The 19,309-nt window shown below is 50.9% G+C and overlaps 1 protein-coding gene across 3 annotated transcripts in view; it reads right to left on the bottom strand.

Moving 5' to 3' along the window:
* PAQR5 (progestin and adipoQ receptor family member 5) overlaps nt 1–18,350 on the bottom strand; it is a 32,010-nt gene extending 13,660 nt beyond the window's left edge. The window contains exons 1-3 of one of the 3 annotated variants that reach the window (XM_012768343.3): nt 18,223–18,350; nt 5,645–5,772; nt 2,902–3,107 (exon numbers count right to left, since the gene is read on the bottom strand). In XM_012768343.3, coding sequence (XP_012623797.2) covers nt 2,902–3,107; nt 5,645–5,772; nt 18,223–18,273 — 385 coding nt within the window. In that variant the 5' untranslated portion in view covers nt 18,274–18,350. Of the gene's footprint in view, nt 1–2,901; nt 3,108–5,644; nt 5,773–6,038; nt 6,226–18,222 lie in introns of those variants that run through there. The other 2 variants (XM_012768344.3, XM_076004513.1) reach the window with 2 other exon arrangements.
* Nucleotides 18,351–19,309: the final 959 nt, after the last annotated feature.

Raw genomic sequence — 19,309 nt, 5'->3', positions numbered from 1 at the left:
CAACCTCTGCCTTTTCTGCCATTTGCCAGGTAGATCTGGTGATGCCGGCCACGTGTGTCCACTCCCGTGGGCTGCCCCTGAGCTTCCAGCTGGGTGCTGCCTCCAGGGGACAGACAAGCCTTCTCCCGCCTGGTACTGGGGGCGGTCCCACCTGGACCGGGAGGCATTCACTCAGTGGATGCTGACGGCTGAAGCGGCGCCAAGCTCTGGGCCCAGCAGGAGGGAGCGAGCCTCAGACCTGCCCACGGCCGCAGCGGGAAGCAAAGCTGAGGAGAGCCTGGAGGAGGGCATGGGGTCAGGGCGAGCCCCCTGGGGTCAGCCAGGATCCTGACGGGTGCCTGAGGGCAGGGAGGGCTCTCCAGGGAGCAGGAGCAGGGACAGCTTTGGGTGCCAGGCTAAGCAGAGTGAACTTCCTCTTTCAGGCAATGGGGAGCCACTGCAGGATTGTGAGTAGGGGGATTAAGAGACCAAGACCTAGGGAAAGTACACAGGATGGCCCCCGGGAGGCACAGCTGGAAGCAGGGAGGAAGCTGAGGACTGCAGCACTCAGTGTCTGGGGCTCTGGTGGGTGGGAGGAGGGGAGAGGTGAGGAGGGGCAGCTGGGCGCCCCACAGTAGGCTCTCACTGGACCGGCCCTTCCTTCCATGTTTGCTAAACACTGTCCCATGGCAAGCGCCAGATATAAGAGACACACCTCCTGTGCTCAGCGTTCTGCTCCCGGCGAAGAAACTGCTGACAAGGCTGGGATCAGAGCCAAGAGGGAGGCAGGCCCAGGCCAGGGGCTTGGACAAAGATCACAGGGCAGGCCCCCCCCGGCCAAGGCAGAACCTTGAAGGCCCTGCAGGGAAGGGAGGAGGGAGTTCCAGGGAATGGCTCATGTGAGGGTGCAGAGAAGGGAACCCGTAAGCAGACAGTGGCCCAGTGATGTAGGAAGATGGGCGGTTCTCACCCTGGCCCTGCCGTTTACCAGCTGTGTGGCCCTGGTCGCTTACCTGCAGGTGCCTCATCCTCTGCACCTAGAGCAGGGGTATGATGGCGATACCTGCCCCAAGAGTCTGCGTTCAGGGCCAGCAAGATAACCGTGGTAACAGCTACGCTCTGAAGCTTGCTGGGGCCAGGCACCACCCTGCGAGCTTCACTCAAAACACACTTAATCATCAGAGCACTCCTATGAAGAAGACATTATGCCCATTTTGTGGATGAGAGAACTGAGGCCTGGAGAGGTTAAAAAAAACTCTCGCAGGAGCAAGTAGTGATTGGGAGTGGCAGAGTCAGGCTCCAGAACCCAGGCCATTAAGCACAGTGCCGTGCTGCCCCGTGGTGACAGTCAGGGCTCGCCACAGGGCCTGCCACATAGCGATGACTCCAGAATGCCTGCACCCAACACAGGAGTCTGGGGCAGGCGATCAAGGGCCAAGGAAGCCTCAGCTAAGGGATTGGACTGTACCCCAGGAAATGAGGGGCCCCAAGTGGGAGGGCAGCTTGGTAGAAGGCGCTGAAGCCTGGGTGGGGGCAGCTGGATGGCCTGAGGGTAGGGCGGCTGGGGAGGGAGAGAGGCTGGGGCCTGAGCGAAGACGGGGGCAGGGCATGAAGAGTAGGTAGGAGAGACGCTCAGCAGAACCCGGTAACTGATTAGATCGGACTTGAGGTTAGCCAGAGATTTCTCACTGGGGAGGACGGGTGGGCGGTGGGCCCTGGGGCACAGGGAAGGGGCAGGGTGGGAGCAGACAGACAGTCCCGTCTCACAGCTCCCAGGTGGCCTGGGCCTCAGGTCAGTGGCTTAAACTGGAGGTCAGGTTTATCCAGTGGTGCTACAAGAGGGTGGGCAGGGAGGACATCGCCCAGGGAGTGACCCATAGTATCAGCTGGGTGATGTAAAAGCAGAGGCCTAAGGCCCACCAATGTGTGAAGGACAGCAAAAGGGGACCAGCACAGGAGAACGAGAGTGTGTGTGTGTTGGGGGGGGCACTGGGAGGGGCTGATGCTACAGGGACCAGAGAAAGAGGGGTGTGAGGAGGTAGGAGGGACCCTGCGTCAATGTCTGGTGGAAGATTCCAGAGGAGAAGGCCCCAAATGCCTGCATCCATCCCAACAGCCAGGAGGAGGCCGGGGCCTTGGCAGCAGTTTTAACGAGCAGTGGGGACTGGATGGCAGAGTTTAGAAGCACGTGTGTGCGCGTGCGCTCATGCACTGCGGAAGGCAAAGAGAGACGGGGGATGGAGGCAGGCTCCTGGGGACAACCTCTTGGGCAGGGGAAGGCAAGCATTGGCTTTCACACCTGGAGCAGGGCAAAGCGAGGAAGGGGGAGGGGTGCCCACGGTGGAGGGGAGGAGAGGAGGCAGGAGGAGGGGCATGGTAATCAAAAAGACATTGAAGTTGGGGACGTCAACACCCAACTTCACCAGCTTTGTGTTCGCCACTCTCCTCCTGCGGCACTTTGAGCACATCTCTAAGTGCTGTCGGCCTCTGGACACGCAGGACAGAGACCGGCACTGATCCTGGCCTGTGAGAGCCGGTGCTGAAGTTTCAAGGATCTTGCAAGCCGACTGTTAAAAACAGCCATCATTAAAAACTAAATTATGTAAACTTGCAATTAAACCCATCACGTCTCTTTCCACCTCTGCATTTGGTGATGTCATGCGGGTAGCTTAAAGTTGGCCACAGTGGGAGTAGTTACACCACGGAAATGGCAAACACTGCAGATCAGGGCTGATGGCCCCAGAGAGCCGGTGGCTAAATATTTAGCAGCACACTTAGACAAGTTTCTTACAGAACGCTCATCAGGAACCTGGACGGGCACTGGCATTTCCCTGACTCCTCTGCACACCCACCAAAGCTGATGGTGAGCCCAGCTCACGGGGGAAGGGGCGCGTGGGAAAGCAAGAGCAGGGCCGCACGTACCCAGGCTGAAGAGGTTGACGGCGCCATAGTCCAGGAAGTAGCAGATGTGCCGGGCATTCTTGGACATAGAGCTGAAGGTGTGCGCACAGCTGGACACGAAGGGGTACACGCAGCTGGTGCACATGTACACAAGCATGGGCCAGGAGTAGCTGTCATTCTGGATGTCTGTCACATACAGTGCAGTCACAAACCTCCACACAAAGAACCTGGAACACAGTGGGGCCCACTCAACCTCCATAACGGGGGCTCCTCTTAGACCATCACCTGACTGTCATCTGCCTTCGTTTGCCTGGGATGGCTGAGCACTGTGTGCTCACTCTGGGGACAGCTATGTGCTGTGGAGGTTGAGTGGGTCCTTCGCCAACTGGGAGGGGACGGGCAGGTCCGGTGATGAGACAGCTTTTAGGTATATCTAGTCTAATCCCCCCTCATGTGGTAATGGAATCCCTCTTACTGCATCTTGCCCAAGTGATTCTCTAGCCTCAGCTTACATGCTGCCAGGGATGGGAGGCTCACCACCTCCCAAGGCAACTCTGAGTGTTGGGAGGTTCTCCTTCATTGAGCTCAAATCTGTGTCCCTAGAAGCTGTCTCCATTTGATTGGCCTTAGTTCTCATAAGAATCATAGAAAACAAGCCCATCAAGTATTTTAAGGCAGTCTTACTAACCCCCTCCCACTTGCCTGAACTTCACATTAAACAACCCCAATTCCTCAATCATTCCTCCCAGGATCCAAATTTAGCATTACCACCATCCTCGTGGTTTGCCGTTGTCCCCTCTGGTTTGTCTATGTCCCTTTTGTAGGAAAGCTCCTCAAACAGACACAATCCCCCAGGTGGAGCCTTGAAAGGGGACAAGAGGACTGTTTTGCCCCTCCTCTTCCACACTCTTCCTCCTCTAGGACTGCAATCACTTTCCTGAACGGCAGACTCTCAGCCACACCTAGATCTCCATGTGGAGATACTGCGCCATTCTGCCTCGGATCTTCCTGGTCTGTCCTCCACGCATGGGGTCCTGCATGCAGAGCACCCCACTGCCACAAGCCAGTGCTGTGGGGCTGCCACAGAGAGCTGGCTCCTTCCCCACTGACTTCTCCGGGGGAGCAGACTCCACAAAGCTCTTTATGCAGGAACTGAAGGAGCGTAGCTAAATCCTTTTGGCCATGCTTGTGGTCTTTCTCCTCCTGTCCCAGCAGAAGTGAAGCTTAAGCTATTTGCTATTTCTCAAAACATATCCTTTAGTCGTCTGGATGGTTCGGTGGTCCCATTTTCTTAGGCTTTCCCAGGCCCTCCCTGCTGCTCTATGCTGCTCGGTTGGGATCGTCTCTGAGAGCCTGGCATGCTGTGGGGCTGCCACAGGCAGTGGGCTGGCTCGGCCAGTATGGCTCAGTGTAAAATAGCTAAAAATCACCCCACAGGGACCCAAGCAGGGAGCTCAAGACCAGCAAACAAGGACCAACAGGGCGTCACTCTTTGTAGCAGCATAAATCTCAAAACAGCCTAAGTCAACCATGGATCATCTATAAAGTGAACACCAGGCAGCTGTCCTAAGCCAGGGAGACTTGCAGGAGCTGACAGAGTGAGGTGGCCAAGGGAGAGGGGCCAGGAGAGAGCAGCAGGGGAAGAAGAGGCAGACATGGGGACATGCATGTCACAGATGCTCCTGCATCCCAAGAAGGGCTCTGGGAGGATGCCCAGGAAACAGGTTGCCCAGGAAACAGGTCGCCCTGGACACTCCAGGGAGGAGAATGAGCCTGACTCTGTTTGCTTCTGCATGTTGATTCATGAGCATGTATGCTTTGCCTAGTAGAAATTTAGAATGACAAATGACACCCTTAGCAGGGCTGTGCTGCCACCCTACCCAGCCCGCAGGCCCAGGGCTGCACGCTCCTTCACAGACGACCCCACTCTGTCCCCAGACTGGGCTTTCTCCCTCTGCACTGGGCTGGTTGCTGGAACCAAACAGCCTGGCCCTGCATTTTGGCCCCAGGTCTGTCTTCTGACTTCTGGTCAGGCTAGCTGTCCCCGTGCTGAGAGCCTGAGGCCTCATGTGCTTTGGTCCTGTCTTCACTGCCCACTCAGCAAGCAAAGGTATGTGGATGTGAAGGTAACCTTTGGCCCCCACCTCTCTCAGCAAGCTCCTCTTTGCCTCCCTGGCAACTCCCGTCTCTGCACAATCGCTTCTCAGAGCCTGCTCTTAGCTGGCTCCATCACAGCGTGCCTGGGCCAGTGCCACCCCGTTGCTGTGGTTCCCAGAATGATTATAGGCACCCACAGCTCTGTGCTAAATGCTTCTACCAACGTTTTCTCCCCAAATCTTCACAGCAACCCTGGGAGAGGTGTAGACCATCACACCTGCTTTACAGGCAGAAAAATGTGAGGCTCAGAGAGGTTAGGTGACTTGCTCAAGCTAGTGACATTTTAACCAGGGCCCCTGGGAGACCCAGGAAGCCTCTAGGACTGAGGGAGACGAGGATGCTGTCAAATCAGGCGCTGGGGCAGGGGAGGACTGGGGAGCTCTCAGGAGCCCCTCGAGTCCTACCACAATCCACGCCCCAGAGCTCATCCCAGTGGCAGAGCCAACTTCCCCCATCCATCACACACTCACCTCACACCCATGCTCCCGTGGGGATCCCCAAATCCCAGCCCAGAATCTGAGCCCTCCCAACCCCGGCTGTGTCTGCAAGAAGGCCTGGTCCCCAGGGCTCCTGAATGAGACGGGCCAGTCAAGGGGGCCAGAGATACCAGAAGGGCAGCAAGTGAGTCCAGATGTTGATGGTCTCGTTGGTCATTTGGAAAAGGCTGAGGATACAGGCAGTGGCGGAACTTTGTGGGTGTCGGTAGCCAAAGAGGATGCCATGCTCATGGAACACCTGCAGAGAGAAGAAAAGGCACCAACAGTGTGGCATGAAGGTCTCAGGAGGAACACCTCTGGCAGGCGTTGGTTTTCCCCCAGGCTGTGCACTGTGAACCTGGAACACCTGCCCTGTCAACTGCTCCACTCCCCACCCTCTTCCTTCCCGGTAGCTTCTAAAATCCCACGTCCCCCAGGAAGCCTCCAGCCGGCAGGAGGAGAGAATTCAAAGGCCAGTGTCTCTTCGAGAACCCAGCCTGTCTTTGCAATTCCTGACGTACTTACTCTTGGTATGAACATTGCCTAAGAATCCGTTTTCATACCCTCTGCCTGGGGCCTACAGCCCGGTTTTTGGATGCCTTCGTGGTTAGCTGACATATATGCTGTCTGTCTGAGCCGACAAGCCCCAGGTGTCAGGGACTGGTGGGAAGATCTCTGCAGAAGATCCCCCAGCGCCAGGATATATTCACCTAGGCGCTTCATAAAGGCCTTTTGATGATGAGGGCTATGATGCTGATAGCTGCCGCGGGAAGAGGAGGTGGCTGGCCACGGCAGGGCCCACCCAACCCTTCCCCCAGGCAGCCCACGCGGCAAGTCCCTCCCCAAAACACCCCCGATGAGAAACCTGTACGGGTCAGGTGAAATACAGGGCATCAAGCTGCCCAGCCTACACTGTGTATTTTTGAATGGAGAGCCTCCGTTAAACTAAGAAGTTGGAGTTTGGAGTGGTGGCTCATGCCTATAATCCCAGCATTTCTGGAGGCCGAGGTGGGAGGATTGCTTGAGGCCAGGAGTTCAAGACTAGCCTGAGCAACAAAGGGAGACCCAATCTCTACAAAAAATTTAAAAATTAGCCGGGCATAGCAGCATGCCTCTGTGGTTCCAACTACTCAGGAGGCTGGGGCAGGAGGATCACTTGAGCCCAGGAGTTCGAGGCTGCAGTGAGCTATGATCGCAGAACTGTACTCCAGCCTGGGTGACACAGTGAAACCCTGTCTAAAAAAAAAAATATATATATATATATATACAATATATAACACAACTGGTACTATCCGTTGAGGTTCCAAGGCAAGTAGTCCCAAGGACCAGTGGAAAAAGCGAGGAGCTACCAGAGTAAGGAGTGAAAGCCAAGCCAAGGGGTGCCCTGAGCTCTCAGCTCTCAGGCCACTGTCCTCACCTGTAAAATGGGCGGGTTTGCTAGCGGGATGGTCATCACCTTCCCTTCCAACAGTGGCTCCAAGCCTTAGAGAACTCTCAGTTCAATTCTGGCTTAAACTGGTAGACTAGGGGGAGGGCAGATAATGAAGCTGGTTCATGGTCCATTGAATAAATACTATTCGAATTAGGTTTGGGTCTTAGGTCATTAAAGCGATTTGTTCCAGTTTTTGATTCCCCATTCAGTTCTGCTGACGTGCTGGTTTATGGCGGACAGATTCCTATCACAGACAGCAGGAATCTTGACTTGCAGATTCCCACCCAGCTGGGGCTGATGACAAGGAGGAAAACGGGCCGATGGCTGTCAGCCTCCCACCCAGGGGCAGGGGGTGGCGCGTGTATGGCGGGCAACTGGGGGCCCCCCAACAGAAAATACGGCTCCCAAGAGCTCCTCCCTGGGTCTAGTATTCTACTTTTCAAGTTTCTTTCTTCCTTTTTAATTTTTTAAAATTAATTAAAGCACTGGCCACTCGTTGCAATGCAGACTCTAGGAAGGAGCGGTAATTATTATTTGTTCCTGCATATGAGTTAGGTTAGCAGGAGACCTTAGGACAAGGCCACCCACACTCTGCCCAGGGTGACTCAGGGTGTGACTCCTCTTCTCTTTTTGGGTCCCGGCAGGAACTGTGTGGGCAAAAGGGTGGGGGTGGAGGGACTGACAGAGTCAAAAGCTAAAAGGGAGCAGAGGAGCTAGGAAATCCATAAACGGGACAACTTGACCACATTTAGGAAGCTGGCCCCAGACCTGGGAGGATATCTTGCCATTAAAGCCAGGGCCAGGCCCAGATTAAAAGCCTGCCTCCCTCTGACCTGTTATTCTGCCCGCAGACGGGGATGGGAAGCCAAACCTTAACCACGCAAGAGGGGCAGGACTTGAAGTGGCCCCCACAAACCACGACAGATGGATAATGGGTAAATAAAAGAAAGAGAGTCCCTTTGTCCCAGGACAGTGACATTCCATCTTGGAAGAAGAAGCCTGACCTGCCCTTGCCCTGCCACCCTGAGCCTCTGTTTACTGGACCACACAGCTAGCTGTTAGGCGCGCTCCTGCTCCGAGCTCCTCTGAGCGCAGAAAAGGAGATAGTTCTCTCCATCTTCCCACCCGAGCCTGGCGAAGTGCTTCGCCTACAGATCTTCACGGAATGTGCACTACCTACATTGAAATGACAAGCTAAACACTTGGAAACAACTTTGTATTCCAAACCCAGTTTGACCCCAAAGGCAAATTACAATCCTCGCCTCGACACATTTCTAAGCAGCCCCGAGTAAGCAGGCACCTGCTTATTTGCACAGCGGAATTGATTTGCGGGACTCCACCTCGCACCCCTGGTCGCAGGCTGCGCAATTTAGAGTGAAATGGAATCAAATTGTGTGCAGCCTGTTATTTAGAAGTGAGAACCCCCAGGCACTCAGGCTGGGAGGGCACATCAGCCGGTTTTCCCTTCTAGCGCCTGCCACGGGCTCAGCATCCAGAAAGCTCCCTGCATGGCCACGGCCCCCGTGCACCTGCTAGCTGGCGCCTAAAGTTCCACCCTGACAGTTTTAAAACTTTGGCTTTTCTAGCTATTAAACTGCAAATCGCCTGGGGAAAATAATCGGGCATTTTTGGCTGGCGGTAAATAAGCAGATTTTGACAGCAGGGAAAGAAAGAGGCAGAGTGGCACTGGGCGGCCGCAGGCACTATGCGAATGTACTCTGCACTTCCTGTCCAAGTGTCTGAGTCCTCACGACCACCTTGGTGAGGAAGAGCTTGTTACTGTCCCCATTCTGCAGAAAGGGAAACTGAGGCCTGGAGAGGTTAGGGCATTCGTCCCTGTTCCCAGAAATAACGGAAGCAAAGCTGAAACCCAAATGCAAACGTCAGGCTCCAGTTCCCAGCCTCTTGTGTACTGCCATTCATCGCTGCCCCTAAGGCAGGCTCTGTCCAGAGATGAAATCTCATCCCTTGGCCTGCGGTGTGATTCTGGACCATCGCATGCTTCTCTGGGCCTCAGTTTCTTCTTCTCTAAAGTGAGTTATGGACTGAATTGCATCTCTCTCAAAATTTATACACTGAGGTCCCAACCCCCAGTACCTTGGAATGCAGCTGCATTCGGAGATAAGGCCTTTCAGAAAGTGGCCAAATTAAAATGAGGCTGGTAGAGTGGGTCCTAATCCCATCTGGCTGGCATCCCTCGTAAGGAGAGGAAATTTAAACTCGCAGAGACACCAGCGATATGCCCACAGAGGGAGGACCCTGTGAAGAGGCAGCAAGAGGGTGGCCACCACCAGCCAAGGAGAGAGGCCTCCAAGGGAACCAGCCCACTGACACCCTGATCTTGGACTTCCAGCCTCCAGAACTATGAAGAAACAACTTTCTGCTGTTTAAGCCCCCAGCCTGTGGGATTTTGTTACTGGTAGCCCCAGCAAACTGACACAAGTGTCTCAGGATGACAAAGTCTATAAGCCAGCACCTCTCAGACTTTCTTCTGCAGGTGTCGGCAGGTCCCCTGGGCTCACTGGAGTGGTGGCTGGGGTGCACGTCCACGTCTCTAACCGGCATCGGGGCACACTGATGCCGGAGCTGCCTCTGGCATCCGAGCCCGGTCCCCTGCCTCAGCACTGAGCTGCCACCTCCCTGCCCAGAGGCCAGCCCACCACACAAGGTAAAAGGGACAAGGTGAACACAAAGCCAGGGCAGGGAATAGTTAGGGACACAGGGGGGGATTTGGTGAGGTGTTTGCTGGCGGGGGGGGATGGGGAGGAGAGAGGGGAAGACCATGAATTACTGCGTCAGTTATAACCTGTTATCACTGAGCACCTCCTGTGTGCCTGGCACGGGGCTGGACAGTAAGCCGCTGTCTCCCACAGGACCGTGCTTAGTCCCAGCAGGAGAGAATACTAGGCTCTCAATTAAAAGAGCATAAAACATCACTTGCACACATTACGTATGCAATTACTAGAGCTTTAAATAGGTTGAGTTCATAGCCAGCCATTGTTGGTATTAAAGAATTACAGGTAACTGTCAATTTATAACATTGCTATGATGTTCTTAAGAAAATAATGTGTCCAATATTCAGTAAACCATAAGAATGATTTTCTGCCAGGTACGGTGGCTAATGCCTGTAATCCTAGCACTTTGGGAGGATGGCTTAAGGTCAGGAGTTCAAGAACATCCTGAGCAACACAGTGACACCCTGTCTCTACAAAAAATACAAAAATTAGCTGGGCATGATGGCACCTATAGTCCCAGCTATTCGGGAGGCTGAGGCATGAGGATCACTTGAGCCTGGGAGTTTGAGGTTGCTGTGAGCTATGATATGCCACTGCACTCTAGCCTGGGTGACAGAGCCAGACTCTGTCTCAAAAAGAAAAAAAGAATACTTTTCCTATATGTAGCACAATATTTATAAAAGACAATGAGGCTGGGTGCAGTGGCTCACGCCTATAATCCTAGCACTCTGGGAAGCCCAGGAGGAAGGATCCCTCAAGGTCAGGAGTTTGAGACCAGCCTGAGCAAGAGCGAGACTCCGTCTCTACTAAAAAAAAAAAAAAAAAGAGAGAGAGAGAAATTAGCCAGAAAACTAAAAGTATATAGAAAAAATTAGCCGGGCTTGGTGGCACATGCCCGTATCCCAGCTACTATGGAGGCTGAGGCAGAAGAATTGCTTGAACCCAGGAGTCTGAGGTTGCTGATGCCACAGCACTTTAGCCCGGGCAACAGAGCGAGACTCTGGCTCCAAAAAAAAAAAAAAAATTAAAGTGGTTACAAATAGAAAGAGATCAAAGTTTTGTAGTTCCCTCAGGTAAGTAACAAAAGCAAATACACACCAGACTGGTGGCATGCGCCTGTGGGCCCAGCTACTCGGGAGGCTGAGGTGGGAGGATTGCTTGGGCCCAGGAGTTTGTGTCTGGCCTGGGCAAACACAGCAAGACCCTGTCTCTTAAAAAAAAAAAAAAAATCTTTTTAAATTTAAAAAAATTTTTAAAGCAAATAAATTCTCTCTGAAGGATATTTACTTTAATACAAGCATGCACACAGGTAGAAACAAAACATCATGAACGAGAAACAGCAGAAGTGGAGCTGGAAGAACAGATTTTGGAATATAAAATAACCATGTTCAATGTGTTTAAAGAAGTAGCTTACAAATAACAGGCAACAAGGTTAGAAAAGAACCTAATATAACTTTTAGAAATTAAGAAAAATAATAACTGAAATTAAGCAGACATTGAAAGAATAAATAACAGACTACACCTGTCAGGAGAGAAACTTAGCCAACTGAGAGTAGATCCAAAGAAAGTATCCTGGATGCAGTCTAGAGAGATTAAGAGAGAGAAAATATGAAAAAGCAAAGAAGATAAATGGAGAATATTTCTCTAGGAGAAAATACAATCAGTTTGATATGGTATTTGAAGAGGTAGCTGATAAATTTCTGTAATTATTGAAAGTCACCAGTCCTCAGATCCAAGACGTTTTAGATTGTTCACCAAATATGCCACGTGCTTTCCTACATTTCTCAGACTTTCTTGCAGTTAGGTTGGGGCCAGGTAACTCTTTCTAGTTAATGTTACTTCTAGACCAGGGCAGTTAAAAGCAGCGAGCTTGCTCAGTGGGTATCAGGGATGCACTTCCGAAGGGACCCTCCCCACTGTCAGAACCGGCCCACTCATCCTCCCACGGAACTGCTTTTGGCCAAAGGGCACTACTAGTTGTACTCCCTCCCCAGGGGCAGCCCACCTCCATTGGTGAGGGATACAGGGTAGTCCTGCCCTCCTTCCCCCATCTGGGACTACCCTGAAAGGCCAACCCAACTCCAGAGCTCCCGTGTGGTCGGCCTCTGACGCAGCTGCCCAGTCCTGTTTTCCTCACGTCCTCACAGGTGCTGCTCCTGAAAACACGCCCCGATAAAACTTCCTGTGCACAGATCTTTGTCGCAGAGTCTGTTTGTGGGGAATCCACCCTAAGACATCTCTCTTCCCCTTCTGTGGTGACCTCGGTGGCCACGTGTTCCAGACGGTGCAGCCAGGAGATGGCGGATGCTCCATCTGCATGGGTCCCTCACCCCCACAGCCACTCACTGTGCCATGCGGTGTGCAATAGCACCGCCTTTGCTAGGTGAGGCCACCCAGCTATCTGGGGCAATCTTTAACTCAGTATAGCCTAACCCTTCCTGCCCTGCACAGCGACGCATGTTAAAACAACTAAAGCAACTACTAAGGTAATAGATACAGAGAATATTTCTAAAAACAAGTAGAGAAGAAAAATAGAATGTGAAAAGAATCAAAATAAGAATGTAAAACTCAATCCAAAGAAAGCAATGAAAAAAAGGGACAGAGAAAACAAAAGCACAACAGATGATTGAAAGAAATGCAAATAAATCATGTGTATTTATTTGCATAAATCACATAAATAAATACAGTTAAAAGACAAATATTGTCAAACAAAATAAAGCACAACCATGTGCCGTTTACCCAAGACTTGAGTTAAAATATATAAATGGGGAAGGATTAAAAGTCAATGGAACGAGATAAACCAAAGAAGTGATAACAAAAGCAACAAACTTGGAATTGCTATATTACTGTCAGATGCATCCCAAGACAAAAGCATTACTAAACAGAAAGATAATCACTACAAAATAATAAAAACTTTGCTTTACTAGGAAGATATGACAATTATGAACTTGAATATACCTAAAAAAAATCAGGCTCAAAATACATAAAACAGAGGTTAAACTGTTTATAAGGAACAATTCACAAATCTGCCACCATAGTGGAAGATTTTCACACATCTCAATTATGGATACATCAAACAGAACAAAATCAGTAAAAATATTTGATCTTACAGACAAATTTCTGAAATGCTGTTCCCAAAAATTGGGAGCTATGTTATTTTCAGGCACACTTAGAGGATTTATGAAAATTGATCATGTGCTAGGCCATAAATCTTGTCTGGCCAAATTTCAAGGATGGAATAATACAGACAGAATGCTTAGACCACAGTCAATTAAGTTAAATCAGTAATATAAAAACATGGAGTTATCATATGATCCAGCAATTCCACTCCTAGGTGTATACCTAAAAGAACTGATAACATGTCCACCCAAAATCTTGTATACAAATACTCACGGCAGCATTATTTATAATAGCCAAAAAGTAGAAACAACTCAACTGTCCATCAACTGATCAATGGATAGACAAACTGTGCTATATCCATTCAACAGAATATCATCCAGCCATTAAAACAAAGTACTGATACACATGCTACCCCATAGATGAACACTGAAAGTAACTATACAAAACAAAAGAAGGTAGTGATAAAAGGCCATATAATGTATGATTCCACTTATATGAAATATCCAGAATGGGCAAATCCAGACAGAAAATACGTTAGGTGGTTGCTAAGGCTTGGGAGTGGGGGGAGTGGAAAATAGCTGCTAATGGGTACAGTTTCTTTCTGGGGAGATGAAAATGTTCCAAAATTCATTATGGTGATGGTTTTGTGCAACATACTATCTGTGTGTTCAACATGCTAAACCCCATTGAATTGTACACTTTTAAAGGGTAAATTTTCAGGTATGTGAATTATATCTCAACAAAGCTGTCATTAAAAAAAAACCAAGCCTTTTCACAAAGAAAATTCAGCTGTGGGGCCAAGTTGTTCTCTGCACAACCCCCGTGAGAGGTTCCCACTCCTGCAGACTAAGAAGATAAACGGTGGTCCCTCGGTGTCTTAGTCCAGTTTGCACTGCCATAAAGGAATACCTGAGACTGAGTCATTTATAAAGAAAAGAGGTTTATTTGGTTCATGGTTCTGCAGGCTGTTCAAGAAGCATTGTGCCAGCAGCTGCCTCTGGTGAGGAGGTCAAAGAGCTCCCAATCAAGGCAGAAGGCAAAGGGGGAGCAGGTGTGCTACCTGGGCAGAGAGGGAGCAGGAGAGAGGACGGGGTGCCCATGCCCTTCTAAGCAACCAGCTCCTGAGTGAACTCACAGAGCAAGAACTCACTCATTACTGCAGGCAGGGCGCCAAGCCATTCATGGGGGATCCACCCCCATGACCCGAACACCTTCCACTAACCTCTACTTCCAACACTCGGGATCAAATTTCAACTTGAGATTTGGAGGGGACAAATATCCAAACTATTAATATATCATTTGGAGTTGAGCAATATGGTGGCCCTGTCTGGGCAATTTTTCAGGTACATTCTAGCAACCACTCAGGAATATCTAATTCTAATATTATGCATTTTTTTCTATAGAATAAACAGGCAATAATCTCCAACTCACTTACAGTTGGCATAACCCAAATCAAGTTCAAACAAGGACAGTATAAGAAGGAAAAATTATAGTCTGACTCTAAGAAGAAACAATTACAGGCCAACTCATTAAATAGATTTAAAGATCCTCAACAAAACAATAGCTGATTCTAGCAATAGATTTAAGAGGTATTACATCATAACCAAGCTGTATTTAAACCAGGAACAAAAGGTTGGCGTAACATTAGTAAATCAATCAACGTAATCACCACATTAACAACTTAGATGAATCATATATGATTGTCTCGAAAGATATATGAACAGGAAAAAAGGGTTCTGTAAAATTCCTAATTAAAGGGAAAAAATTCTAGCAAACTAGCAATATAAAGGAATATCTTTAACTTGATAAAGATCACTTACACACAAAGAAAACATACTAAATGGGGAAATATTGAAAGCATGTCTTTTGATTAAAATCAAGAACAGGACAGGTGCAGTGGCTCATGCCTTTAACCCTAGCACTTTGGGAGGCTGAGGTGGAAGGATCACTTGAGGCCAGGAGTTTGAGGTTGCAGTGAGCTATGATGATGCCACTGCACTCTAGCCTGGGCAACAGAGCAAGGCCCTGTCTTGAGAAATAAAAAATAAAAATGAGATAAAATAAAGTAAAACCAAGAATAATACAAAGATGCCCTACATCACAGCTCCTATCATATTTTAATAAGCTCCCGGGTGATTCTGATGTTGGTGACCCAAGCACCCACTTTGAGAAACCATTTGTGTATTGAGATAGCTCCTTGTTCCCAGGAGCCCAAGCCACCTACCTAACCACACTCCCAGCCATTTATCCAGCTATGCTTCCTTTTGTGTGTAACAATCCCACTATTCTATTTCTTCACAATAGCCCTGAGAGACTGACTTAGCAGTCACCTCATCTAACAGATAAGGACTCGGAGGCTCGGCACAGCTGAGAGCAAGTCTGGGAGCTGCGCCGCTTTTCGTCACTACGCAGACCCACCATCTCAAGGAATCCTCCTGCTGCGCTCCTAAACCAGGCATCTGGGACTCCGTGTTTACCTGCAGCCTGTGGTCAAGGCTGTAATTCATAAAGATTAGCAATTTGACACAAAACGCCCTTGCTTCTCATGAAGTGTCATGCAATGTTGCAAATGGCCTACTTTTAGGCACCAGGGAGACTAAATAGGAGGCATATTCACAAGTCCTACCTTCCGAGAGAAGAGAGAAACTGCTCTCATCTGCAAACAAACTCAGGGCCAGGAAGGCGCCAGGACTGCAGCCCTGGCAATGCAGAGAGGTGCACACCGCTCCCTGCTGACGATGAAGCCCAGAGAGGGCAGTGAAGCCGCCGAGGCCACACAGCTGGCTGACACACAGGAGAGGCAGACGTCCAGGGCAGCCTGCACAGGCCCAACCAACTCCTGAAAGAGCTGAGGGACGGGAGCCGGCACCTGCAGCTCCGTGAAGGAAGCCGGAAAGGGAGAACGCAGGGTAGGGGAGAGGAAAGCCTGTTTCAAACAGAAATCAAGAGACGGGAACGTTGCATCTGTTGGGGAGAATAAAGACACCACGGGTGTGGCCACAAGAGGGTCTGTGGGTGGGAAATGGTGGAAGAGGTGGGGAGCGGTCAGGCTGGCAAAGGTGGCGAACACCAGGGTGGGCAGCAGGGGTTTGAGTCCAATGACAGGGCTTCTCAAAGTCTCAGGGTGACACACTGTACCCTTCGAAGTGCCCTGAAGGGCATGAAAGAGTTGGTACCAATAATGACAGCCAACGTTATTAACTGTTCACCAGGTGCCGGGCACTTCGCATGGGCTGTTTCATTTAATTCTCACAACGCTAGGAAGCAAATACTATTATCGCTCCCATTTTACAGATGCAAAAACTGAGGTAGACAGATTGAGTTTCTTGCCTGAGGTTATGCTACAAACCAAGTACTAGAACCCATGGAGCCCAGCAAAAGTAAGCTTAATATTTTTATGAAATATTTTCATACAAATATTCATGCAAATTATACATTTTGTCTTAAATATACTTTCATCAGTTTTAATGCCAAAAAATGCCTTTCCCTCCAAATCCTCAAGTAAAACTACCCCCAGGCAGGCAGAGGCACCGTGCTTTCTCTGCGGCTTCATGAACCCTGGGCACGACGCTGGGGAGCCCGACGGTGGCTGCTGGGGCCCAAGGAAAGCTTAGAAGCCAGCAGTGGGTGCAAAGTGTGATGTGGTTCTCCAGCTCCACGTAGAGCTGTGTCACTAAAAAGGACATTATCGTCCGCATAATTTATGAAAAACTGGGCAGAGAGGACATGTTCGGCCCTCAGCCTCCCCAGGGGTTGTGTGGTCCTGACGTTCGAAGTCTCCATACCTCCAGAATCCCAGCAGGTTACCCACAGCACCCACTGATACCCCTCTGCCTCTTTTGCTGCTTTCCTGGGGACGTGCTCTGAACCCAGCCCTGGCTGAACACCCAGGGGGACGTCCAAGCAGACACCTGTAAGCCCTACCCCGGAGAGTCCCCACTCCTGCCCCAGGGTTTCCCATCCCCCACCTTTGCTCACACTGTCCCTTCTGCCTGGAATGCTTGCCCGCCTCCCACACCCTGCCCGCCCTTCAAAACCCCTCTCCCCTCTCGCAGCTCACCCCCTTCGTGAGGGCTTCCCTCCCCACGGCGGAAGTGACTGTCCCTCCTCTTCTGAAACTCTCTCCCTATCTGAGGACACTTCCTAACCCGCTCTATGCCAGAACTGCTCATGCACATTTTAAAATCGTCCTGACCCAGACGGGAGCTGCACGAGGGCAGGGTCTGCATGCGGCTGTTCCCTGGATCCTGCACAGAGCCACCCTTGCACACAGTAGACAGTCGGGACAAATTTCACGGGTGAATCAATCAGAGTCACACTGCCCTCCCCTAACCCTGCTGCTGGTGCTCTGTGGGGGGATCAACCAGCGCAGTGCCCCAGGAAGACAGGCTGACACCCCCTGAGGACAGAGGCCGGTGCTCTGCTCGTAGCGTCAGAGGAAGCGGCCTCATGTTCAGTCTGCCTGTCCCCTGCCAGTCCTCGCCTCAGCCCCCCAAACGCCTCTGCGTGGCTGATGGTTCCCCCCAGCACCTGCTCCCTGGAACCACCTGGCTTCGAGGCTTTTAGGGTTAGGGTTTGGCAGCTTGCCCTCTTAATCTTCCATCGGTGATGCCGACTGTGTTTCGGAATTACTTTTCTGGGGCGAGTAGCAAGTGTTTGGCAACCAGTGGAGTAGAAGGAGGCTCTCTTGCATTCTGTGACATCCTCCGGTGAAATGTCCCACCACGAAACAACACTTACTCTTTCTTCAGTCAAAAAGGAAGGAAACATGACATCAAAACAGGGGTGCAATGAGCTGTTTTTATTTTTGCAAGGGAAGGAGGGGGGCGCCCGTTCTCTGTGGCACACAACCGGAATGACCTCACTGAAGGCTGATGAAAGCAGATTGTCTGTGAGCCCCGTGTATTTCAGGGGGACCGCCATGAGTTCCAGGCCCCTGCAGGGGTCTGCTGGAGGGCAGCGCTAAGGCCCACTCGACACCCCTCCCACTGCCCCTGGCCCGGCCGTCCCCAAGGAATGAGGACCACAGTGAAGCCTTGCCCTCAGGTGACTTCGCTCATGGCCTGCTTTCAAGCACCCACAGGAGTAGGAGGGTCCTAGACAAACTTCTTCCTACCCAGCCAGCTGCTGCTGGCTTCCTCTCTTAGCTTGAATCTCAGTAACGACTTTGCTTCTGGAAGAAACACAAATACTGTGGGCAAGGGTTAAAACTAAAACGGTTTGGGGATCACTTGCATTTCCAGGTTTGGTGCAGGGGCAGGAAGCAAGAGGATCTAACTTCCCCCAAGAAAGTCTGGGAAGGGGCCCTTGAGGACAATGTGCCTGCACAGAGCAGGCAGGTGGAAGACAACTGTCCTCCGGTTGCAGAGGCCAAGCCCGTTACACCCTGCCACGCGAGCCCTGGGAAGAACAGAACACATACCTTGGGCATCTGCTCTATTCTCTGCAGCCTGGGGAGCTTCAGGCTCAGCATGGCGGAGCTGGGTCCACAGGGCCGGTGAGTGACAGCCCCTCCCCTCACCAGGCCTGGCTCAACGCTCTGGTATGGCCTGGGGTGTCTCGGCCAGCCGGTGCCCTGAAAGAGGAGATCATGAAGAAACCCCGTCAGTCACAGCCTCCTGCCAGCTGGATCACACAGTTCGATTGTTCCACTATTGGGCATACCCTTGCTAATGATGGCAAACAATCAAGCTTCCTGAAAACCAACAAAACTATCAGATTGCTGAGTCATTCATCCCGAGAGTGCTGGAGGGAGGTAGTTAAATCAAAATACGGGCAACTGCTATGGTCTGAATGTTTGTGTCTCCCCCAGATTCATATGTTGAAAACTGATCTCCACTGTGGTATCAACAAGTGGGCCTTTTGGAGGTGATTAGGTCACGAGGCCACCACGCTCATGAATGAGATTAGTGTCTGTATAAAAGAGCCTCCAGGGAGCTTGTTGAACCCTTCCTTCCACTCTCTGGGAACACATAGAAGGAGCCATTTATAAGAAACAGGCCCTCATCAGACACCGAATCTGCTAGCACCTTGATCTTGAACTTCTCAGCCTCCAAAACCATAAGCAATAAATTTCTGTTCTTTATAAATCACCCAGTCTAAAGCATTTTGTTATAGCAGCCTGGATGGACTAAGACAGCGATCATAAAATTGCAGAGTTGGAAAGGCTCTTAGAGGTCACCCAGTCTCCTCATGTTACATGCACGAGGACTGGAGAGCAGAGTGACTTCCCCAAGGCTGCACGCCCCGGGAGAGCTGGGCCTGTGCACTCTCCACCCAGCAAGGCTGCCCCCGCCCCCCGGGCAGACAGTGGACCTCAAGTCTGCATCCACCCAGTGGGTGGAAGAGGACCAGGAGCTGTGCTCCAGATCACATAAAGAGAAGTGGTTCTTCCAGAAAGCTTACCAGAGCGTGGTTGTCCTAAGACACACAAAACCAAGCTAAACAAATCCAAGGCACTTGTTGGAGACAGAGAGTTTACCGTGGTACATTTCCTCCCCACCCCCATT

The sequence above is a fragment of the Microcebus murinus genome, chromosome 6 (assembly GCF_040939455.1).
Source record: "Microcebus murinus isolate Inina chromosome 6, M.murinus_Inina_mat1.0, whole genome shotgun sequence".
Lineage (NCBI taxonomy): Eukaryota > Metazoa > Chordata > Mammalia > Primates > Cheirogaleidae > Microcebus > Microcebus murinus.
Note: the sequence above shows the minus strand (reverse complement) of the source record. Positions and strands in the feature narration are given on the sequence as shown.